The sequence below is a fragment of the Ascidiella aspersa genome, chromosome 8 (assembly GCF_963924565.1).
Source record: "Ascidiella aspersa chromosome 8, kaAscAspe10.2, whole genome shotgun sequence".
Classification (NCBI taxonomy): domain Eukaryota; kingdom Metazoa; phylum Chordata; class Ascidiacea; order Phlebobranchia; family Ascidiidae; genus Ascidiella; species Ascidiella aspersa.
This window is the reverse complement of record NC_139454.1, coordinates 15,843,789-15,869,170: the sequence shown is the minus strand read 5'-3', so window position 1 is coordinate 15,869,170 and position 25,382 is coordinate 15,843,789. Positions and strand designations below refer to the sequence as shown.

At 36.2% G+C, this 25,382-nt stretch overlaps 2 protein-coding genes across 2 annotated transcripts; one reads left to right on the top strand and one right to left on the bottom strand.

Moving 5' to 3' along the window:
• Nucleotides 1-969: 969 nt before the first annotated feature.
• Nucleotides 970-3,099, bottom strand: LOC146136311 (sphingomyelin phosphodiesterase-like). The gene has a single exon (XM_083395441.1). The coding sequence runs from the start codon at nt 3,093-3,095 to the stop codon at nt 1,326-1,328; it is 1,770 nt and encodes a 589-aa protein (XP_083251567.1). The 5' UTR covers nt 3,096-3,099; the 3' UTR covers nt 970-1,325.
• Nucleotides 3,100-8,607: 5,508 nt separating this feature from the next.
• LOC146136310 (sterile alpha motif domain-containing protein 15-like) lies at nt 8,608-12,544 on the top strand. Its single transcript, XM_083395507.1, has 2 exons — nt 8,608-8,901; nt 10,806-12,544. The coding sequence occupies exons 1-2, from the start codon at nt 8,738-8,740 to the stop codon at nt 11,014-11,016; spliced, it is 375 nt and encodes a 124-aa protein (XP_083251633.1). The 5' UTR covers nt 8,608-8,737; the 3' UTR covers nt 11,017-12,544.
• The last annotated feature ends 12,838 nt before the right edge of the window (nt 12,545-25,382 follow it).

Sequence of the window (25,382 nt, the reverse complement as noted above, 5' to 3'; positions counted from 1 at the left end):
GGTCATTCAATTGAAACAGCCTGGTGGATTGTGACGTCGTCGCACCAGCCTCTGTGAATTTATCAAATTTACAGCTTATTGCCTGATCGTGTTTTAGTCGATTGTCCGAGTTTCCTTTTTTTCGATGCGTCGCCTAATCGAACTGTTATGAATTATAATTAACGCCATCTGGTATTAAGCATAAAAGGGATTTTGTTTTATGTCAAAAACAGCAGTCTTGCATACTGTTCATTGTGGAGTCCAGATCGCGTACGTTACAGAGGTAATTATTGTACGTATATCGCAAGTACATGTAAGTACTGTTTGTCGTTCGTTTGTTTATTGGCAATAAACATTCTTTCATTGTGCTTTAAACCACATAACCGAAATAACGATGGTCGAAGCGGAACTTTTAAATTGCTCGAAACCGAAACTAAACCGGATTCCAAAAAAATCCTTGAATCCGAAGCGAACCTGAAAAGTCAAACGGTTCGACTCCCTGCTTTGGAAAGAGTCATTGCGTTGCATAAAAATATGAATAAAATACTTTCGAAAAACGCAATACATTGTATCGTTTATACAGTGTTTTTCAACCTTTTCCGCGCCTTGCTCAGAACAAATCTCAACAAATCTAACCATGTAAACTACTTTAGTCGGCGACCTAACTGAAACAACACTTATCTGGTTCAAGTAGGAAAAAGTGTAGTTTAAAACTGACCATTGTTATTGATTTCAGATAAATAAAAACCGTGCCCGCACAGCGCGAATCAACTGATGCGGTTAGACAGGGTGCCTTATTTGAGCAAAAATTGACAGGAACATTAAATTAGATTTTTTATTAACTGGGTTATTGTATTGTCGGCCAAGAAATTCAATATAATTGTTTTTAGGACATAGAATTAACTGGACGATTGATGCTTCAATACTCAGTTAAACTAACTTCACTACCATTTTCCCAATTTAACACTGGACAGACACAACAATGCAACTAAATGGCATATATTTAGACTTAAAAGCATATGATGAATTTAAAAAAGTATTATTTGTGAAGAAACACCTTTTGCTGTAAAGTATTGCAATAATTAGTGGTTGAAACTTTAATATTGATAAAAGCAGAAGATTTGTCAATATCATTGGTGTAACACTATATGGGTGAACTGACTAAAACAATATACGGGTAAATTAACAAGTATTGAAGATTAAGGCGCAAATCTATGCATATCACAATTATATAAAGTTCATACCACGTAACAAACTTGCAAAGAAATAAATAAAACCATAGATAAACAAAATTCCTTAGTTATAAAACTAATAAAAACAAAATATACAATGAAGTGCTTGTTGTGTTATAAGGTGCAGCTAGGATTCGTAAAATTGCCTGCCGCGATTCTACAAAGTAATGTATTTACACATTGTTTATCGCAAACATTGCTAGGTACATGACCCTTGTAAAAATTTCTATAATAATGTAAAAATGTTGAGGATTTAGTTGTGGCATCAACAATCCAACTTTCATATAAATCTTGCCAACTTTGTATAGATAAATCTGAAAGATTGTAAGCTTGCCTAGCACTATATTCAAGATTCCAACTTGGTACAGAACCTGGTTGGTTGGCTTCCGTTAGATTTAAAACATAAGTGTGATGATCTCTGATTGTCCCATCTGAGCTTGTGACATCATAAGTTCTATAAGCTGGATTGCTATTTACGTATGTTGTTACACTTGGGCATATGTAAGCCATACTAACAGGAATTTTTAAAGAAGAGTCAGTGTAAACAATTTCTATTTCGTCTGAATGTGTGTGACCAAAAAACTGAGCAGTAATTGTAGCATTAAATCTTTCAATAATCCTATAATAGTTGTTTCTCCAAATCTTTAAACAATCACCACCTGCACTGGGGGGAATATGCCCTATGACATGAACAGTTTCATTGTTTTCTTCAGCAGAAGTTAAAACTTTGACAAACCATTTAAGTTCATTGTTTGGGTCTTCAGGATTTACAAGCATCCAATAATTTTGGCTATTACAGTAATTCATGTTAAGGGATATAATTCTAAACCCAGGTCGAAAGAGAGTTGTGTAAAAACCAGATTGTTTCACAGTTTTAATTGCTGACTTTGGCAACCATGCTGACCAGGCTTTAGCTAAAGCATTGTATAACCAAGATATGTTGTTTTCCCCTTTGATATAACTTGGTGGAAAGCTATTAACTGGGTTACTTTCATGGTTACCAAGGGCTGGAAAAACTGGTGTACCTGGAAAGTATTTTATCAAGAGACTTGTGAGGTTATTAAGCAAATACACTTGACCCTTCCTTGATTGACTCCAATCATTGTGCGCTGGCAAATCCCCTGTCCAAAGTATGTAATCAAAATTTTGTTTTGAAGCATGTGCAAAGAGATTTTCAACAGTCCAGTAAGGTGTGTCACAATATCCATAAGAACCCCAGTATCCCGCTTTCCTTGAAGCTTGATTTGAAAATTTTTGTCCTTGTCGACAACAAAGGGGGTCTTCACAGTCCACAGGGGAATCAACTTTGTACTGTAAATCAATGTGGAGATCCGAAATGTGAAGTACTTTTAACTGTGCTGTTTTAGACATAGCTGGTTTGTTACGTTTCTTTTTATTAGCAGGAGGTATTGGGACATACCAGTGGTCACTGCTCCATGACAAATTACTTGTATGACATTTGGAAGGAAAAAGTAGACCACATATTTCACCACCACGCAAGTTAAGATTTGTAAGAAGAAATGTAGTTTCATTTTCCATTGCTTTTACCATTCCTTCACAAATATTTGGGGAATATATCTTAAAATTCTTGCACATACTGATAATAAACTCGAATAAGCCAGGATATGTACCATCTGGTTTACGGAATTTCCACAAAGCAAAATTGATTCCGTATTTGCATGCAGTGCATTTCAGTGTTGAATCTGGAAGCTTAGTTACAGATTTAACAGAGTTTTGATGGTGTTGAAGAGTAATAGTTGATACGTTATGAAGGTATACTTGTGCTGGCTCAAAGTAGATTTTTTTATTTGTTGGTGACCCTTCAGAGGTAATTAAAAAAGCTATAAACCCAATTGAAAACAAGGTTCCTAAAACAGTTGACATTTCTTATAATTTCTGAAAAAAAAGTTTGTATAGTTAGACAAGAAAATAAGACTAGCAAAAGTACTTTAAGATGTTTCGTAACAATTAAAGACATGCACATTGCACAGAAATTATGTAATGCCAAAACACATAACCATTTCATCTTCATAACTCTAAACTTTATTAATAAACTAGTAAAGCAGAATCCAAGAGGGTTCTAGAGTATTAGGTTTCCAATCTAGAACAAGATATCCAGAATATGAAATCCTAGTTTATTTTTAATGATTACTATTTTTAGAGGGGGGTGTTCATAATACCCCTCACAGTGACAGCAATTGATGGAAACACTAAGCTGATGTATGTAAGTGTAATTTGAAACAGATTGTGTAAACTGTAATACATAGCTATGTGAAAAACAAAACAAAAACATGATAGAAATACCTGTTTTGCCTATATAGTGCCACACAATGACAAGCAATTCAGTTTTAGTTCTACTTTACTAAAAACCTGATCAGTTATACAGTTAAATATTGTGCTGCAAAGAATACGGCGCTGGTCTAGAATCCTACCACTTTTTTTTTTTTTTTTTTGCGGCTGAAGGTACAGTAGCAAAATTTAGTTTTTAAAATTTAAATTCCAAAGGTAACAATAAAGCTGGTTAGGCTGGCCATATTTTTCCCAAAGGTGAAAGCATTTTTCCAATAAATTTGTACAGGGGGGTATTATCTTGCAAGTGGCGACACCTGGCGTATTTTATTGAAGGTTCACGGTCATTTATGTTTGCATTTTGCCCGAATTTAGAATTGTGTAGTTGCCCTTGTGCTGGGTCTACCCTAATGATGAACACACCGTCAAAAAGAGCCAACCCTCTTCTGTACAACGAGAGTAAAAATAAACCCCTATATGCATGGTGTGTCGCCTAGCGGAACTCTTAGCGTACCCTATATTATAAAATACTTGTCACTAGGTGGCATCACAGAAACTCTGGTCGAGTCTTGGGGTAGCCTTATTCTATTCCTAAAACGTAACTATGAGTGCTTAATGCATTAGTCATTCTTTACAGAGTCCATTCTTTGAGGGTAATTTTGCTGGAATATCTACTGCCGCCTAGCATACGAAATTGCATTGACGTGCGCAAGTCTAGAATCCTACCACAATATTTCGGCTTTTTGCCCGAATTTAGAATTGTGTAGTTGCCCTTGTGCTAGGTCTACCCTAATGATGAACGCACCGTCAGAAAGAGCCAACCCTCTTCTGTACAGCGAGAGCAAAAATAAACCCCTATATGCATGGTGCGACGCCTAGCGGAACTCTTAGCGCACCCTATATTATAAAATACTTGTCACTAGATGGCAGCACAGAAACCAACTATGAGTGCTTACTGCATTAGCCTTTCCTTACAGAGTCCATTTTTGAGGGTAATTTTGCTGGAATATCTACGGCCGCCTAGCATACGAAATTGCATTGACGTGCGCAAGTCTAGAATCCTACCACAATATTTCGGCTTTTTGCCCGAATTTAGAATTTTGTAGTTGCCCTTGTGCTGGGTCTACCCTAATGATGAACACACCGTCAGAAAGAGCCAAGCCTCTTCTTGTGGGGGACCGAAACGGTCCCCCAAATTTCTCCAGCGGTTTCCCAAATTTTGGACTTGCAACTTTTTGGTATTTAAATGAAACACTTACGGTCTCTTAAAACTACTTAGCGGTCACCCAAACCAAACCTTAAAAAAAACCTGCTCCCTTCTACTGCCATCTTTAAATTTGTACCAAATAGACGGCCCTTTTTTACCAAATAGACAACCTCTAGCCTAGCGACTGCAAGGTTGAGACCATTGCTCTACAATATGAGCGTAAGAGCGGTATATATGAAAGTGGTGCAAGAAATACAGAATCACCAGAAGTACGGATGTCCGATACTTGACATTTTAAACCGATACTCGATATTTTCGACAAAAAGTACCGCGATCCGATCAGATACCAATGCCGTAATTTTTCCCTTTTAAAAAATTTCCCTTTTGCGCACTTCTTTATTCTCAAATTTAAACTAAAAAATCTTTAAATTGTTTTACCACAACAGTTTTAAGCAATTCGCATTGGACATTTTCTATTGATGCTTGTAACTAAAATCGGGAACACACAATAAGACCTAAAAAGTAAGAATACCTAAATCAGAAAAATCTATAAAACCATAGTATTAAGACCAACGGCATAATGCAGCCAATGACGCAGTAATATCCAGTACAGCATAAGATCAAAGTCCTCTGAATAAAACCCAAATCTGACGTAATAAGGCCTAAATTATTCGGAATAAGGCCTAAATTTATCGGAATAAGACCTAAATTCATCGGAATTAGTTGTAAATTCATCGGAATAAGGCCTAAATTCATCAGAAGAAGGCCTAAATGGCAACAATAACGATCTTTTAGGTGTTATTCTGACGAATTTAGGTCTTAATCCGATTTAGACGGTATTACGACCATTAGGTATTAGTCGTATTTTGGCCTTGTTCCGAATTGTGTTTTATTCTGGCGTTGATGTTATTCTTATCTCAGTCTTATGGCTGGAGTCCCTAAAATCAAGCAGCCTACACAAATCAAATCCGCGTTGACGATTGTGACGTAATACAAAATTTTAGTTTAGAAGAGACAATAATTCGGGATCATAAAACCGGAATACATTTTGGGGGGTTTATTTTTACCACAACTGTATTTTATCGCCTATGAACATAGCATTCAGAGTATGGGCCCTATTTAAGTTAGCCTACTAATTTTAGCAAATTAAACTAGATAAACGATAGCATAATAATTACACATTTTATTGGTGCCCATAGGCTAGGACAGCGTGAACTCAAAAATCTCCACAAATGCAATTTTTGTAAAATATAATCAAGTTCAAGATTTTCGCGCTTTGTGACAAACTATATAACCTCTTTGCAATATTGACATTGTATTGCATTGTAGGTCAAACTTTTCCATCTTGAAATTTAACAGGATAAACGCACTATATTTTTCGCGCGTACCGTAGCGAGTTTTTTTTTGGGATTTCTCTGCAGATACAGCTGTGGGGTCAATTGCCTTCTCAAATTGGTAAAATTATTTTGATAAATGCCAATGAGCGCGTAGTCCACGAATCTTGATTGTGTGCTTAAGGTATCGTAGGCTGTCCTACTATTAGAATTTTGACGTTTAGTCGATTTAACTTAATTAATCGAATATTTTTTCGCGACCCCATATCTTTTATTGTAGTTAAACTTGATTGCAGTTGCACATTTCCGAGTGTAACAAGTTTCTTGTGAATATTTGTTTCATGACGTCATCTTTAAAATCATCACGTCTCGCCCACATACCAAAAACATGGATCTCTTAGGACCCTGCTCACACAGCCTTTATAATATATTCTTGCTCACTTAAAAAATATATCCTTAGTAGAAAATTTTCTTAGAGGAAAAACTGGTTGTTAACCTACTATTTTTTAAAGAATGAAGGCTACCTTTTGAGGTAGAATTGTTGCATTGGGTAAAAATCAGCATGGTCAAAATACCTTTATTATTTAGGATCGGATCGGCACCGATACCACGCCCTAGTTTCGGACGAGTACCAACACTAACGCTTGGTATCGGGTTTTGGCTCCGATATTATCGGACAACCCTATAAGGAAAACGGTAAAAGAGATCGTGAGTAGCCAGATAACAGTGTGGGGAAATATATACTAATATATGTGGGCCCCTTTAATCTAGATGCGAAGTTAAAAAAATCAAAAGCCTTTGGATCACGGTCTATAATTACGTAACTAAATTAATAATGTCAAATGCCCCAAAATTGTAGCGGGATTTTGTTGTGCATGCAGTCGTATTCAAAGCTTTAGCATTATATAACGGCAACAGATTTCGAAGAAATAACTCCAAAAGGTAAATCGTTAACTTATCATAACAGTGCTTGCTCCCGCGTAGACTGATAACGACAAGTATAATTTGAAAACAGTAATTTAATGACAAAACACAACAAATTAACTGTATTTTTTCTGATCTACGAAAATAGTCCAAATCTAATAAGTGTGGCCCATTCGCGATAGTTTTTGCCGCAGCTCTTATCGTCGAAGAATTGACGCAATGTCATTTGGTATGGCAAACTCCCGAGCTACGTTCGTTCGTGTTCGCCATGTGTACGCTTATGAAATGACTTGCCACCAGGAAGGCCATATAAATAAAAGTTATATAAGGCGCTGCGCAAGAAGAAACATGTCACAAATTTAACGCTTCATTATTGTCTGGAAAACACAGGCTTTGATTGTATTTTCGTCGGACTTTCCGTTTTCTTGTTTTTTTTATGCGCGGTTTTATCGGTGTTGGATACACTTTATTCGGGGACATTTTATTCGTGCACTTAATTGTTTCTATTCGCCTTGCTCGAGAAAGTAAATGCAACTTGCTTAACACGTTAGGTATCGTGTCCCGAGGTTCCATGCGACAAAAGTTTCGAAAACACTATCATAAATGTGGTAAAGCCATACTGACAGGGGACCCTATTATAGCCGGGGATCGAACAACGAATACATTAAAAAATACACAGTCAAAATGCCTGACTTGAGGTCTCGTTATAGCACATGCAAACTTTTATCGACAAAGATGTAATAACAGCATTACAGAATATTTTTCTTTTTCTTTACACTAACTCTTTTTAATGTTAGATGAACCCCGGCCAGAAATGTTTTCGTGCAAATATGCACAAGTGGTAGTAATCTGTTGCGCAGCAACCATTAGTTTTACTGATCGGTATTTCCAAATCTCTAGCAGTCATCGATACTAATTAATTACTGCTTAAATAACTATATACGCATTTTTTTAGTAACCCTAATAGCAGGGAGGCGAACCGTTTGTTTTTTCCGGTTCAGGTTCGTTTTGGGTTCAAGGATTTTTCGAATCCGGTTCAGTTCCAGTTTCGGTTTTGAGCAATTTAAAAATTCCGGTTCAGCTCCGGTTCGACCATCGTTATTTCAAAACCGGTTCACAAAGTTCCGGTTCGGATACAATATAAGTTGCGTTAAATCTAAACATTAGGGTTGTAAGTTGTTTAATCTAAGTTACGCGACGTATTTAAAAAACAGCAACTCATTATTGAAATATCTTAAGAATAAAAATAAAATCAACGTTGTTTTAATCAATATTCAAATTTTTTCATAAAATTTTGAACATGGCATAACTTGACTCGGTTGTGACGTCATGCTGGAATGAACCACTATTGTTAACAAGTTCGGGTTCAGTTAAGGTTCATGTTCTTTCAAATTATTCGGTTCAGTTCCGGTTCGGCTCCTTAAAATCTTACAAAAAACGGTTTAGGTTCGGTTATGGGTCAGAAATAATTGACCCAAAACTGGTTCATAAAGTTCCGGTTGGGTTCTGGTTCGACTCCCTGTCTAATAATAATCCCCCAATAAATTGTAGATTTAAAAAAAAAACATACTAAATGGATTTCAAAACAACAATTACAATTTAAAACTGTTAAACTTTGTGATCCGGAGCACAAAGTACTAAGCTAACATTACATAAATGTTGACAGAGAGTAAGTATTGAGAAAATACATTTTTTATTGCACCTGATCAGTTGTGTTATATTAGTAAGATCAAAACTCAAATGTGAGTAAATCTATAATTAAATAATGCGCCATGGCTTCAGCTGTTAAAGAAGAAGACCTTTTGGTTCCTACTAGTATTCACTGGACAGTTGATGATGTAGCCAATTGGATTGAGGAATTGGGCTTTCCGCAATACAGAAGATGTTTTACTACTAATATCATCGACGGGAGAAAACTTGTGCTTGTAAATTCTAGGTGAGTCAATTTGTGCCATTGTTTTAGTTTAATGTTAATTTGAAAATTCCTAAAACTTTGGTATTTTTGAAGTTAAGAGGCCTTCAGGAAATGGGACTCACAATTTACGAAACTTGCACAGCATTTTGTCTAGTGGCATTACTTTACTCTGCTTATCTATAAGTTGAATCTTATTATGATTACCAGAAAATAGAGGCTAATCAGTCAGTTTGTTATTATTGGCTAGTAAAGCAAAATGCCTATTTTTTAGGAAATCATTTGACAGTTGAAAGCCCCAAAAATTGCTCACAAATTGAACCAATTATTGTTAAACATCTTTAGAAATTTAAGTGTTAAAAGATGCTCACATCCTAAACCATATAAACAAAAAAAACTTTGGTAACCACTGCTCTATGGTTTAGGAGAATGCGCTACAGAACAATCAATGTCACAACAGTGTACTGTGTATAACTTTTTAAAGGGCCATGATGTGGTGTACTCTTATCTACCTAAATATAATAAAATAAAAAGAAACATATAAATCTGTATCATCATATCATACCACAATATAGAATCATAATGTGTTTTAATAATTTGGTATAACTAGTTCAACAGTTTGAACAATTTGGGCCTATTTTTAATAAAGTGAAATATTACCCTTCAGTGGGATAGAAATTAAATCGATATTATGTTAATCATGACAGTATTTAACAGAATTTTTGACAGTATATTTTTCTGCTGTATGTTTGTTTTTATTACTTTATGTTTGTTTTTATTTTGCAAAGTTAATGTCATTCTATTCTCTGTTCTCTACCCATATGTTTACAAAAGGAGTCACCAAGCTGCTGCCTTCAGGTCACATTTATTTGTGAATATACACTATGTTTATCAGGAGTTGATTACCGGAAATATTTAAGGGAGACAAATGTTAATTTTATTTTTTTATGAAAAATTTTAAATTACAATTTTATAAAGCTCCCAATATTTGTTGTCGCATATATCTTAATGCTTGCTAAGTTTAATAATTATTTTAAAAAATTCAGGTTTAGAACTAAACAACCTGTCTTATTGATAAACTATCTTATCCATATGACATATTGTATAATGGTCCGTGCATACAGTGACATATGGGTATTGCATCGTTTGTATACCGATTGTCAAGTTATATACATATCTTTTTTGTGATATACTCAAATGACAAAAGGATTCACCACCAAGAGTGTTTTCTATTCAACTCAATGACTCAAATTCTTATAGGTATTGCAACATTTTCCAGCTTGCAAACTTCACTGTTGGCTTTCTTGTTTGCAACGATTTTATATTGCTTGAACAGTTGTTTTCTCAACAAAATTAGCGGGGATTTACATGCGGAAGTTTATATATAGGCAATAATATCATGCAAACAGAAATAGATTTGAATATTTGATATTAGAAATACCCATTTAGCCTCGACCTAGAAACAGAACCCGACATTTCGTCTGGTACAGTGGTTCTCGAACTGGGGCCTATAAGAAGGATTCAAGAAGGCTGCGCAACATTTTATAAATTTACTAAGTGATAAATATTACCAGGAACATGTTTTGTATTGAGTTTTAATATTAAAAATAAATCATGCAACAATCATATTTTATAGCTTACGTTAAAAACAGACCGAAAGACAAATGGACAGAACACAGATTATTTTTGCAAAAATATATGAGATATGTTGTGCAATTTCTTCTTTGCGTAAAAAACAATACTTTGGGACAAAGCTATACCTGAAATTGAAACTTTGAGTATATGGCATGACTTGGCTGTTTATTATATCGGCTGTATAAGGTTTCAGTTGTTGTAGCACGTTGCCTTATTTCCACGTTTAATCCCACACCTTTGTGGTATGCGATGTTTATAGTTAAAACTTTATCAAGTGAACTGTATTTTACCAGCAATCTTCCTCGACTTGGAATTACCGACTTCGACCACATTCTCTTTATTACATCAAGTGTTCGCAATTTGCTTGGAATTCAAAAGCCCCACTGGAATCGAAGTGTAGCTGACCCTTCCGACACACCTATGGGGGTTTATTTGGAAAAAAGAAGCAGAACTGGCGAATCAGTGGACAACCTAACCTATTCTTACTTTCTTAGGAATTGCTAATTTTTACCAATATATTAAAATTAATATCGCGCCGAGAATCCATTTTTTTGTAAACTGCCTTTGGTTTTAGACAAGTGGAACTTAGATTTCCTATGTGTCATGTTGTATGTTTTGCAATAACGTACCAAAACATAGACCTACATTTTATTAGAAGTTGTCGTCTACTCGTCTTGTTAGTAAATATTTTTACTGGGGCAATTATTTTGGACTTCAAAATTTGCACGTTAGGTCAAAATTTCAAAATTATTTCACGTCAAAATCGATTAGAATGCACATAAATCGTTTACAAAATAAAAAAAAAAAACTTTTGTCAGATTTTTGAAATGTTCGTTCAGTTAACGTTTTATCATAAAAGATTAGTTTGGAATTATATTCAACGTCATTTTAACTGTATTATATCTTCATTAGACTACACGCGTATGCGGTATACAATATACCAGACCTGCCCGCCAAGCACTTTAATCCGGCCCGCGGCTTGCTTTTTTTTTCAATACTCAAGCTAAGCAAAAACAAGGGCGAGTTTCTACATATTTGGTTGTATCGTAAACACTCTTTGCAGAGACGCATAGCTTGTCATGACCCCACCAAACTCAGCTTTTAGCGTGTTTTAAATACTAAAACGCAAGTTGTTTTCGCGCTTTGCGCGAATCTCTTCTGTCTTTCTCTTATGTTTCACGTGTTTTTTGGCTTATTTGCAAACAAAGCGTCCTTTGCACTGTGGCACTCTCTTCAACGAAAGTTTAACAAACCTAATATTTAAATATTTTTTGCGCCTAGGTCGAATGTATGCCGTCATTAAGATATGAACTAAATACCAGCCGTTTTCTAACCTCTGAAACAAACCGATTCACATTTTGTCAACTTAATTTTGTTAATGCCATGTTGTGTGTTTCCCCCGATACAATCCGTCTTTGCGATATGGCCATTGTACCGTCGTCCGTCGGTAACTTAAGCCCTCAAAAGCAAAAAATTCATTGTAAGTTTTGTGCAATTTTTTTTACAATTTTTAACCCTAATTTTTTGGTCAACGCGCCTAATAACTTGATAAACGCGTCACGACTCCCTGTAAGTCCACATTAATGTTTGCCTTTTAAAACAAATACTTTTTTTTTAATTAGACTTAAACTGCACAATTGCGCACAATTCCTAACGTAACAACAAGTTCGTTAGTTTATTTGTGCGTGTATCCGGCCCGCCACAACATTTTAAGTTTCTCATCCGGCCCGCGGTTAAAAATAATTGCCCACCCCTGCAATATACGGTATGCGCGAGCCTGTAGAAATAACCACTCACGCCTAGTTTATCGCATTAGGTTCAACTCGAACTTCGTTTTCGCTTTATATAAGTGTGTATCTCTGATTTGGACAAGTGTATTGAACAGTATTTTGATCCTTTTATACCATATATTTCAACTGTTTATAGAACAAATTTCTAAAATTACCAGCGTCTTGTTTTTCCTTGGTATTTTTATACTTGTTTTTTTTTAATGACAAAAGTATTAACTAAACACTCTCAAAAGTATTGCATAAACCCGAACAAATGATTGAATTGTGTTTCACCGGTAGTCAGTAATACATCAAAAACAAGTGGTTGACGACTTCAAGGCACTAATGCAGTACTTTAAAACAACAATATGTTGTTTAAATCAATTTATTTCTTTTAGGTCAAAATTTTGTCAAAAAGAAATATTTTTGGTCAAAATTTGTCAAAATTGTAATTTTTAAGGTCAAAATTTCTAATTTTTAGATCAAAATATAATCGCCCTAATTATTACGTTTCCCGAAACTATCAATACATGTCCAACAAAACGACGGAAAGTATTAGGTACAAACTAATCGATCTCAGACCCTGCGGCCGATTACAGAAAACATAAGTTTTACTGGAGTATTGTTTTTCATAGCAACAAAAAAATAGAAATATATCAAACGAGTACACATTTGCGACACAAGTCTCTTTCGATGTTAAAAGCAATTAAGCAAAATAGTTTATGAAATCTTTTGAATTTTACTATTTAATTGGTGACGACATACTCACGCAAAGGTAACTGTTGCTGACGAATAAGTAATATAGGCACCAGCCAATTACCCCCGTTTCAAAAAAGTATTTGGCCCGAAGTCATAAAAAATGACTTAACTCAAGAGGTTGTGCAAAAACTGAATTTATTAAGAACTGATGCAGGTTTCTACTATGATTTGAATCCGACTCCATTTGTTAAGGTTGTTCGAAGGTTGCGTGTTCCAACAGCTTAGCCACAGCAAGGTATTTAACGTATCTGAGTTTATTGAATGAAATCAGAACGGCAATCAACTTATAGGAATAGCTTAATGTCCATGCACAGTACTAACAGTCCAGCATAAAGATCCGTTCACTAAGTCTCGTTTGGCTTTTGTATCACATCGCTTTGCCATATAATTGTTTAGCAGAGATGTGTTAACTTAACGGCATGGAAATAACATATTATAGTGTTACTTAACGCGGCCAAATTTATGGTGACAGGACTGCGACCAAATAGAACAAATAATAGGACGACCCCTACATATTATCTATAACAGCCATAAAAAAAAAAGAAAAAAAGATTTGTGCTTAAAATTATAAACAACATGAACATGACAAAACAAAATCACGAGTTAAATTTGGCACATGTAACAGCAACTTGAAAAATCTTCCGTTGGTGTTTCGAAGTTCAACAGGAACTGCTGTACATCTCGCTCTGTTGTTTGTCAAGTTCAGTTGTCCACAACCGTCAACCGTACAATGCAATGGAAACTTTTGAAAAACCAAAAGAAAAGGCAGTTCTTTGTTCAATTTTTCGTTATTGTTAAAAAGCACATTTCGATTAAGTTAGTTTCAAACAAACGCTGTAGCCTACATGAAAACAAGTTTCTAAATTGCTGCTTTTTCACTATTGGTTTTAACAAACTGGCAAGTAATGGGCTTATCCCTAAATTCGTGTTTGGACTTGCACGAATTGAAGCATATGTGTCGCGCGTGGATAAATCATGATGCTTTTTACGAGGAATTTTACCTCTCGTGTTTTTGTAATCTACCTAAACTATAGACGCGTTGTGCGTACTTTAATTCAGATTTCCCTAACTAAAACCCCAAAACGTACAAAATGTTTAAAAGAATTAACACAAAATTGCAAAACAAAATAAAAATCAATATTTACAAGTTTTAGCGCTGTTATCAAAACGTTAAACTATACGCGCATTTTTTAACATTTATATTTTTACGCTTATTAATCGTGTTTCACAACATAAATCAACAAATCTTTCGATCGACGTTGAACTTAGATTTTTAATATATATTTTGTAAGATAGATCGACATTCACCTTGTTTATTTAGCAGTTTAAGCAAAAGTTTCAAAGACATCCAGCGACGAATTGCGATTTGCATCGTTGTAGTGCGATTTCCTCCAATGGTTGATCGGTGGCGCTATTGTTCTCTTGAGTCTTGTGTACATTTGGTTTGGTGCGCTCGTTGCAATATGTTCTTTACGACAAATAATGAGGAAAGTTCGCTGTAGGCTGTCTTCTTCTTTTAGTTATTAGCTTTCTTCGGATGAACGTTGCGGTTTAGTTGTGAAGTTGCGAGGTTCGAACGATGAAAGATTTTCTTCTTGAAAACTTGTTACTTCAAATTTAACGCTTAATGGCAGCGCTTAATTCTAGAGGCTGATTGACGTTCCTATACGCGGTGACCACCATTTGCAGGGCTAAACTGAATTGGTTTAGAACTGATGCAGCTTTCTGCTGTAATTTGAATCTGACTCCATTTGTTAAAGGTTGACTGAAAGTTGCGTGTTCCAACAGTTTAGCCACAGCAAGGTAGTAACGTATCTGAGTTTATTGAATAACATTAGAACGGCAATCAACTTACGGGAATAACTTAATGTCCATGCACAGTACTAACGGTCCAGCATAATAACTTTGTCCGTTACATTATTTGAGTTGGATGAGTTGAGCAATTTGTTCAGCTGCGTTCAGTGGATTAAGTTAAGATCTGTTCACTAAGTCTCGTTTGACTTTTGTATCACATCGCTTTGCAATATAATTGTTTAACAGAGACGTGTTAAGTTAACGGCATGGAAATAACATCTTCGTGTTACTTAAATAACGCGGCTAAATTTATGGTGACAGGACTGCGACAAAATAGAACGAATAATAAGACGAGCCCTATACAATTGACTTGAGTCATAACAACACTGCTCTTTGTTTGCCCGATGTGTTAGCCTACGTATCCTTTTAAGTTTTAAGCTTGGTCAAAAAAAAATTAAACATCATAGATGTCGTCATAAAGTATGACATACCGAGACGTAGTAAAACAAGTCACTTTTGAGGAACCAAACAGCTGAAAGGCTGCAAAGAAAACATAAAAAGTTCGCACGAAGATTTGATTTCCTTGGTTAAGTTTTAAGTTGGAGATGTGCTTTTTACGATGGGAAAACACATTTTTTTTTTTTTTTTATTTGCAATATGTATATTGACTAGAGTTATGAGCAGAGCCAACCTCAAATCTAAATATTGATCTTTTTTGCACGCAAGACTAAGACTATAGGGAAAGTGTTTTTCAATCTGAAAAATGAGAATATTTTAACAATAAAATAAAACAAATTGACAAATTTTAATCTAAGGGTGGAATTCATAAACTCGGATCATGGATCAGTTTACCTTGATCCGGGATCAATATTTCAGTTTTCATTCCACAAACTCGGATCAAACTTGAACTCGGATCAAACTTGATCCGAGATCAAAATACGTCATTTTGATCCATGATTTTGATCCGAAAAAATAGGTGGTTCAGCCATTTAGAAAAGTAATTTTTGTTGAGTTTTTCTAACAATAATTATAAATTTTATAATAAATACCACGCTATACATCTACTTTACATCCTGTGGGGCATGATTTCGATTTCGCTAATATTTTGTTTAATTAAAATATAATATTATAAAGCCGGATACCATAACTTTATCCTTGACGGTTGCGATGAACGTTGTTCTGAGTCATTGTAAAACTACAGTATATGCCGAAAAGAAAGGTTTCGTTGCCTTCGAATTATTTTGCGTCTATAACTGGCCAACTCATTACCAGTTATAATTGCGACGATCTTCCTTTACAATCTGGCTAAGCTTAAAGATGAAATGCAAGAGAAATTACCACCAGGCCCACCAACCACTGAGGAAGAAATGTCAGTCGTTGTTGAAGGAGAGGGGGGGGCACATTGCTGGAGATCGCTATCGCCAGCAGATTGTGCAAAACTCTTTTTCAGAAAACGTTTTTTTTAAACAACAAGAGTAGAAAAGACAAAAATGCTATAACTAGTATTCAGATAAAGATTTGCGAATCAGTAATATTTTCATTTCATGTCTTTGTCTTTTTATTCGTGTTATTGTCTTTACCACTCGTGCTGTTCTTTTTTCCATTTATGTTGTTGTCTTCTGTTATTTATTTTGTCAACCATTAATTACTCTTTGTTGTGAATTAAAAATATATTATTTACAGTTGTTTTGTTGTTTTATTACACAGCTCCAATAAATATTTCCCAGAAACATTTCTGCTTGTTAAATTGTTGAGACCCCACTTGCCTTCAGGTTCTTCCACATCTGCAACAAATGCTTGGCATCTCGCTTTTGCCGTGTTGTTATGCAATTATATAATTTTGACAATTCAATCCGAAACCATGCCGCGGTTTTACGGAAGCTAGAGACCGCGTCTGTCTTTTTGTTTTCTATGGTATTCACATACCCACCTTGCTTAATTAGGCCGATTAAACAATTTTTGCCAAAATTATTTGTTTTTATTCATTTTAAAAGCCTAATAAATTACTTTATCTTTGTATTGCCGTGTGCAGACGACTTTTAGCTGTCAATATAACCTCGGCAACTACTTTTGAAACCAACCGACCGTGAAATTTAAGTTATAAAACATCGCTGTAGCGAAAATGCATCACGAAACTGATCCAGGATCAGTTGATCCGAGTTTGTGGAATAAACCCAGCTCAGGATTGTAAATCTCGGATCAATTGATCCAGGATCATGGATCAATCCTGATCCGAGTTTATGAATTCGACCCTAAAAATATTATTTGGACAAAATTTTGACTTAATGGGAATGCATTAATTTGAACAACACATTGTTGTATGAAGAACTGCATTAGTGTTTTGGCGTTGCAGGCCACGTTTTTGTGGCTTTACTTACCGTCGATGAAACACAAGTCAATTATTTTTTTCTTTAAACTGCTTAGATATATTATTGGCGTATCTAAAAGACTATGAAATGCAAAAGATTATCAAAGATTTAGCATATTTCAAAAGAGTAAGTAAGGTGATTGTAAACCAGCATCGACAACACAATATGCGGTTTCTGATATAATTATAAACACGTGTAGCATTGGTCAGCCAATATCAGTCGTTCATATCAGTGCTTCGCAACCGCGAGACCATGCCAGGTGTCCCGCGAAGTTGCTGGAAGTGTGTTACTTGCGTTTTTAAGCCCATGATATGAAACGATTTTACTTCGAACATCAAAAAAAACACGAAATCAACGAAATTACAAAGTTTGCAATGTTTGACGTTCCAAAGATGCAGCGAAAGCCCTTACAGTTCACCGAGTCAGCTTTCTCCTGGCTTAGATTCGATCAGTTCAAAAATAACTTTTAAATAAAATCAATGGAAATATGTGTCTTATCAAGGCAGTAATTTGACTTATGTAAATCTAGGTGTACTTTTTAAACTTTTCACATTTCTTAATTTTTTTTAACCTCTTGTGTTACCTTTCTAATTGACTCAACCTATTAACATTGCACCAAAAGGAAAGGGAGATTAACCATAAACTCAAAACCCATAAAATACCAATGTAAATGTAATTGGCACTTTGTGACTGGAAATTAATATTGCAGAAGTTTCGTGACATAAATCAAGCAAAAAATCACGCACCAATTTCAGGTTTCATTTTTTGAATGCTAATAAAAGCCTTCTGCAAGGGGGTGCGATTTTCAGGACTTAAGCCGCCTTTAGAAATTTCAAGTCTGGCGAACCGCAAAATCAGAAAATGAATAATGTTATACGTAAATTTTTTGGCGCCTCCTCACTTCATCATAAATGGCCCTTTTGGTCGCCTAGAATTTGCTGATGTTGTCTATTGTATATCGACATATATTTCGTAGGTGTGCTGGCCAATTGTTTTAGAACTATTTGTGTGTCGCAAATGAAAAAAGGTTGCGGAGCACTGATTTAGACCAGAGTTATACCTTCTATGGAAGTGTTTCTCAACAACTGCGTCGCGACTTAAAATTGATTCAGCTGGGTCGTCAATTGCAGCAGTATTGTATGTTTAGATGTATTGAGATTGTTTCTAAGCAAGTTAACCAGTTGTAATTATGAAGTCATCATTGCCCGACTGCCCGTGTTTTCAACTAACGACTGAGGGCATGCTTCTATCAATAGTCTTGTCCAGGGTTTTTTTTAAGGTTTGGTTTGGGTGACCGCTAAGTAGTTTCAAGTGACCGCAAGTGTTTCATTTAAATACCACAAAATAGCCATATTTGCTTAAACGAATTATTTATTAGGCTACTGGCAGTGCACAATCACAGAACAAATTTTTCTGGTTCTATCTCATGCAACAAAACAGATTCGCAATTCCGTTCCCATCCGCCAGCTTCCATTTCTTCGTTGTTTGCCAAATCCAACGCCTTCAATGCTCGCACTGTCACTGTTCGTCGGTCCTTTGTTTTTTGCCACTTCTCAGCTATCTTTTGTGCATCCTCGTCAGTGAGCTGCTCCGGACCGTTCATCGAAATGTTGATTAGAGCATTCAGGGTGATATCTAGTAGCCTATTTCATTGCTGGGTTTTAACACGACATAGAGTCGAAAATCCTCACTCTGGCCAGGCGGTTGCTAGAGGAATTGACAATGCAATGCAGCAAAGTCGATGCAGCTCTGGAAACATTTGCTGGAATACGTTGTCTCGAGCAATTTTTCTGCAGACATCACCGGGATCTTCGCAGAACTCAAATTCTGGCATTGTCATTCTATCTTTCAACGTTTGATAGTCATTTAGTACTTTCAAGGTTTGTTCAGCAGGAACAATGTCAAATCTTCTGATAAGCAGCGAGAGATCATCATTCCCATAAAGCTGGCGCTGAGGTGTATCAAGAGGAATCTCATTAGCATCAAAGATTCGAAAAGCAGAGAGTACCTCAGGCTCAGGGAAACGTTCTTCGAGATTACAGAGCAGTGCCTCACAGTATGTTTCTGTGGTGAATCGCAGCAGTTTAAAATCATCTTCAAGAAGTGTATTTTGAGATCTTGATAACATTTTTGAAATCTTCTCCCAGTCAAGTTTTAGGCTGTTTAAAACCTGATCTGAATTGGCAATGCTCCTAATCTCTTTTTTGCATATTGAAAGTGCCTCGCATGTGAGAAAAGTGAAAACTACCTTTTTGAAACAACAATGATAACTTGTTGAGATGGACCAAAGCAGCATTCAGCAAGTAGAGGGAGAAAAGAAAGCGTTTGGAGCAAATTAAATGAAGAATACCAACTGCTGTGCAATCTTTCTTCTCGGTAGCAAATATATTGGAGCGTAGCGTGTACAGCAGGCAGTTCTGCTTTCATTGCGATTACAGCCTGACCATGAGATAGCCAGCGAGTACGGCAGGCTTTAACTAATTTTCGCGCAGACGAATCAACATCAACAGTTTGCATTTCTTGTAGTTTTGCGGTCTTGAGCGGCGAAATTGAAAAGCACTTCCACGTCTGGACTAAGCCACGTTCGCAATCCTGGATGTGTTGTAGCTCCTTTACCGTGTCCGTACATGCCAAGGCTAAGCGATGCGCATGGCAGTGCACTGTGTAGGTTATCGGATTTTGTGCAGTCAATTTCTATGAGAGGGAATTTCGGCGGCCTATCATTGCAGCAGCTCCATCGCATGCAATAGCGACATGTTTACCCACATCAAGACTGTGGTCAGCCGCGACCTCTTTCCAGAGTCGGAATAGGTTGGCAGCAGTTGCCCCGCGAGCGTCTATCCGACGGATATCCAAAAATGCAGTTGCCTGGCGTCCCTTTTTATTGACGTATACTGAACAAATGTAACATATTGCTGCAAAGTAGCAATATCGGTTGTCTCGTCGACCATGGTAGCCCAGCATAGGCTTTGGTTGACATCAGCAACGATGCGATCAGTCAGATGGTCGGAGATAAACAAAATAAACTCCGTCACTGCTGTTGAACTGGTATGTCGCAGGTCACGAAGCCGGTAATTGTGATTATGACCAAGGACTTCAACCAGTGTTTGCAAGGAAGCAACTTTTCGATTCGCTACTTCCTCTGTCAGTACCCAGTAAATTAGGTGTACCGGGTACTCTCTCAGCCACTGTTTTGGTTTTATTTAATACACGATCTTGATACTTTGTGTGAAATAGCGAGACACGTTGGTTCTGTTCCAGTTTAACTGCTTGCTGGTGTTGCTCCGAGCTCAGATGCATATCCAGACAAGAGGGGCGCTGAGGTCTGGCGGGTACGCTGGTGTAAACATCAGCAAACTTGCCTCGGCCAGTGATAGCTACTGGATGCTTGAGCAAAGCAAACATATTATGCCTCCGTCAGCATGGAGGGTGAACACGTTCATTCGTAAAGCATTATCAAAACCTTTCAGTTTAATCCACGATTGAAATATCTTGTTGGATCAGTCGTCGACGATGCAACAGGAAGAGTCGACTGCTCTTGAACATTTTCAGCAGAATTGCGGTCATTCAGTAAAACACAATCAGAACTTGTGGTGCTGTTGGCAGATGCGGTTTCGGGGGTTAGAGCAGCAGTACGTGTTTTCGGTTTACCAGAAAAGAACTGCTTTATACTTCGATTGTTAGGTTTATCAGAGGATAAGCGTTTACGCTGCGACATTTTCATCTGAAATAACTCACAAAAACTTAAAATTTTAAAGTTAAAAATAGAAAGAGTATTTAAGAAATAGCCTATTCTAAATTTTATCGCAAAAACAATCTTTCTATCTCAAAAATGCTCAAGATAGCGACTGTCACGTCTTCCTTTTCTTTTACCAGGAAAGAGATCGCTGATCAATCAACGACTGAATAGTTCTACTTCTGAGATCGCCGATCAAAATCTTCAGAGAACTTGCAAAAAGGGCGATGTAATCTACAATAGTACTTGCAAATAATTACGTTATTTCTGATTTCAAAGGTTACTTTAGGACAAACATTAATCTCTAAAGATGCGGTACAAACCTAGGCATTTAAACTACATACAATCAACGCAACAAAAAATGAATTATTTGACAAGACACAGCTTAAATGATTGTGACAGCGACCAAACAGCCTGCCCAACACGGCCGCCAAACAAGTTTTCTGCACAATCAAACAAAGTGTGCTTGTTGGCTTCTGCTTATTATGTTTTCCACACGTAAAAACTGTTCATTATGCGCCATAAATCAGAAATAAACATTGACGAGTATCGAAGGTGCACTTCTTTTGTGAATAACTCTTTGATTCAGCTGTTAGCTGTACCTCCACTTATTCTTTTTTCCGGACGTGAACTATTTGATCGTAGGCTATATTCGTATTATCGACAAGACATAGCGAGAAACAATCATTACTTTTCTACTGTAGTTGCAAGTCCAAATTTTGGGAAACCGCTGGAGAAATTCAAAACACCTTAAAAAAACACTGATATGCGGTACATTTGACCACCAGAGACCCTTTTGCGACACTCAAAACTACAAATACATACATAAATAAAATATATCCTTAATCAACTGGTCTAAACAGACATTTTGCAGACGCAAACTTTGTATACCACATGAAATTGTACTTGAAGGCTTATTGATAAGTTGCATTGAACATTTATATTTTTGTAGAATTTTTTAAGTGAAACAAGTGTTTCATTCGTCGGTCGTGCAGTTGTAGCGGATTCTTAAAGTTCGCCTGTGCCCTATAGTGACAATTAGCTTAAAGCAGGGAATAACCTTTTAGCCAGTTACTGCCGCATAAACTGTCTGTATTTTTCTGACGGTTTGGATGCGATAACCCATGCCAAGTGATTATTCAAAAATGTGTTAGTATAACCACTGTAGCTGTAGGTAACTAAACTTGTCAATGCCAAAGCGATTTTCGCCTTACAAACAGAAGCAATACACTTGAGCTTTTTAATTTTTGCTTATATGATTATGTTTTTTTTTCAGATAGGTACTATTTTACAAAGTTACCCTACATGCCCAAACACTGTCAATTTCCCCCTACTAGAAAAAAACTAGGTATTCTACCTTTTTCATTTATTATACTTCGGTATACCCTACTGACAGAAAAATAAACCAACAGGAACGGCAAAATTAAAAAAATATATGTAAAACTACAATAGACACATCTGTGCCAAAACCCAAGACTTGTTACAAAAATTTGGATGCGCTAATCGCCTGGAAGTTGAGTTAGTTTTAACGTAACGTATAACGTAGGTAATAATTTATACCTATGCAAAATGCCTGCAGAGTTAGCCTAGCGAAGAAGTTCAGTTTGTAACGTCATAATACGCTTCATTAGGCTTTGTCCAGCCAGACCCTTAACGAGAAGAAATAAAATAGGGAAAAGATAGCTCCTAAATAGGGAAAAGATAGGGTTATTTTAAGTTATTTTTGCCAGTGAATTTTTTTTACAATTGTCATAAAATGGTCCTCAGTTAGTTTTAGCTGTTTGAAAAAACGTAGAATGTTGTTGCATTCAATTTAACATGCGACCAGTTTATGACTGACATAGTTACAACTAGGGATGCCAGCGCTAGATTTTTCCATCTATATCTAGTTTTTTTGAATTTCATCTGGGTTTCTAGGCTTTTTTGTTTAAAATAAAGAAAATCTAGGTGTTTTGATATACTTTTTAAACAATAGATTTGTTTGTAGAAAAATTAGAATATTAGATATATTTTTGTCTGTTTCAATTATGTAGACGCAAAAATATGGCCTAGTTTTGCTATGATTGTGTCTCTGTTTTAAGGAAATGTATTGAGCCTAAACCCTAAAGGCACTATATGCGTACAAGCCTATGGCGTGTTGCGACTCCCGACTGCATTTCATAATTTGTGGCCGCCAAAGATTTGCACCAATGCTTTGTTTTGCCGAAATTTTACGCCGAAATATTGCGATATTTGCGCTAGAAATGCATTTTTTTTTTCATTGTAAATTCTGGCGTACTTTTGGATGAGGATTTCACGGTAAAGATCTTAGGCGGGAAGTAACTTTAATGCAATCCAGCATTGTGTGACTCTTATTGGCTTAAAAGGGTTTTTCAAAAAACTATCTGTGAGCCGAATTAAATTGCTTGGCGGGCTGTACTTTGTCCAGGTTTAAGGCATAGGTCTACCATTTAATCAGATTAATAAAACTTTCTAAGTTAGTAAAATCTAAGATCCTAACGTTTGTTGGTCCACCACAATTATGAAGTTGTATTGAGTTGAATCAACGCTGATTGTTATTTGACAAGACCTTGTTTATTAAACGATTAGAGATATAGAGGTTACCCTATTTCATATTTTGGCGCTGATTTGCAAAATAGTTTTTTCCGCTGACTAGCAGTAAAGAACAACATTTGCTATATCAGCTCAAGCGATATCACCTGTTGTAACAGTGGGTTGGTTAAACAGGAGAAAAAAGTCAGACTCCACGTGTGTTAGCAAAGCGTTGAGTACCGCTCACTTGATATATGGCGACGCATTTTCAGCCCTTGTTGTGACCACAAGACACAGTTCGTTCGATTAGAGCGCTTATCGAACAAGAAAGGCAAAGTGCTAAAAGAATTCGGAGGCGATAATTTGTGTGATCAATAAGGGTGCAAAGTTGACTTCACTGCAGCTGCGCGGAGTGCTATGAGCAACTGGTAAAGTTTTTTTCCTATTATGTTTCACGGCTTATAACGAGGATTTCAGACAGGAAGGTAAGACAGTCTTTAAAAATGGGCTTGACATAAAACTATTGCTATAGTATCAAGACGAGCAGTAGCCGTCGGGGCGTGGTGATTGCGAAAATAGAGAGATGCGACCATTCGTGCGTTGACTGACTACACGGCCTTATCAAAATAAAACACTGTTGGTTTTATGATAATGTTGTCCTGTCTGTCAAAACTGACTGGAATGACTTTTTAATCAGTCTTTGTTAAGTTATCAATAAACTGGCAGATGGTTGCTGGAAGTCAGTATCAGTTTTCTGTATCTTTGAGTCTTTTTAATAAATTAAATTTCAAAAAATGGGTCGCTTAAGAGGCCAAGTTATAACTTTCCATTTTATTTTATTGTCCATATTGAAGCTGACAGACTGTAGCCTCTAACAAAAGGGGTTGCATTAATTTATCGGGATGCGGGGTAACCCAAGACTTCCCTTTGGTTACGAATTTTCACATTATATATTGAATTGCTTCCGTACTATAAAGTTTAGGTTTAAACTAGGGCTAAACCAATAAATCATTATAGTAAACTTAATTTATGTGCGTAAGGGTAAGATGTTATGATAAACAAAACTGAATTAACGTCGACAGTTTGGACTTATTCACTTTGTTGTATATCGGTATATCACTCAACAATTAAAATGCAATATAGGTGGTAGGTTTTGAAGTTACTGTTTATGGTACCAACTATTTTGTTTTTTAATATAGCTGATGTTTTAGTTGTTGGAGTAAACTATAATCGTAAGAGTGATTTAGGTCCCCAAGGTAGACTTGAGGCAATAAAACATTTAAACTGTTACGGAGTGCAAATTGCCTTATGCCTGTCAGCTCAGAGCAGCAGCAACGCAATCAATCAATCAACGTTTGCCCAAAGCCAATGGAGGAGATTGCAAAGCGGCGATAAAAAGCCATTTGTCGTGTTAAACTTCCCTTACTTTGTTTAGCGGCTGTTTGACGAAAGGTCGTAGTTAGTTTGCTTGGACGCGTGGCTGAACGGGGTTAAGTCATGACGTGTAGTTTGATAATAAAACGGTGTTTCAGTTATTGTTTTACGGTGAATTACTAGGTGGCTCTAAGCCTAATTAAAGTTGATCTTGTTTTAGATTTAAACTACAGAACGTGAAAATATATGTTCAGGTGTTGAAAATGCAAACGATTTTGTTGGAAAACATCATTCTGTAGCGATCAAATTTAAGTTTCCTTTAGGCTTTTGTATATATTTCAAAGAAAAACTGCCTAAGTGTTCATAAACATCGTGTTTAATCATGTTTTTACCAGGAAATAGGAAATTGCCGTTTTGATGTTATATGCGAACTCGTTATAGGATTGAATGAATCCTATTTCATGGTGAAATTAATAATTAATGGGTCCACTGGTCCATGCTTGCCTAGGCCTTCAAATGTTTTCTCACTGTTTAGCA

Excerpts from the sequence above, each read along its gene's own strand:
- LOC146136311 (XM_083395441.1), bottom strand. The coding sequence starts at position 3,095 with ATGTCAACTGTTTTAGGAACCTTGTTTTCAATTGGGTTTATAGCTTTT.
- LOC146136310 (XM_083395507.1), top strand. The coding sequence starts at position 8,738 with ATGGCTTCAGCTGTTAAAGAAGAAGACCTTTTGGTTCCTACTAGTATT. Across the intron at positions 8,902-10,805 it reads CTTGTGCTTGTAAATTCTAG|CAATCTTCCTCGACTTGGAA; the intron begins GTGAGTCAATTT and ends GTATTTTACCAG.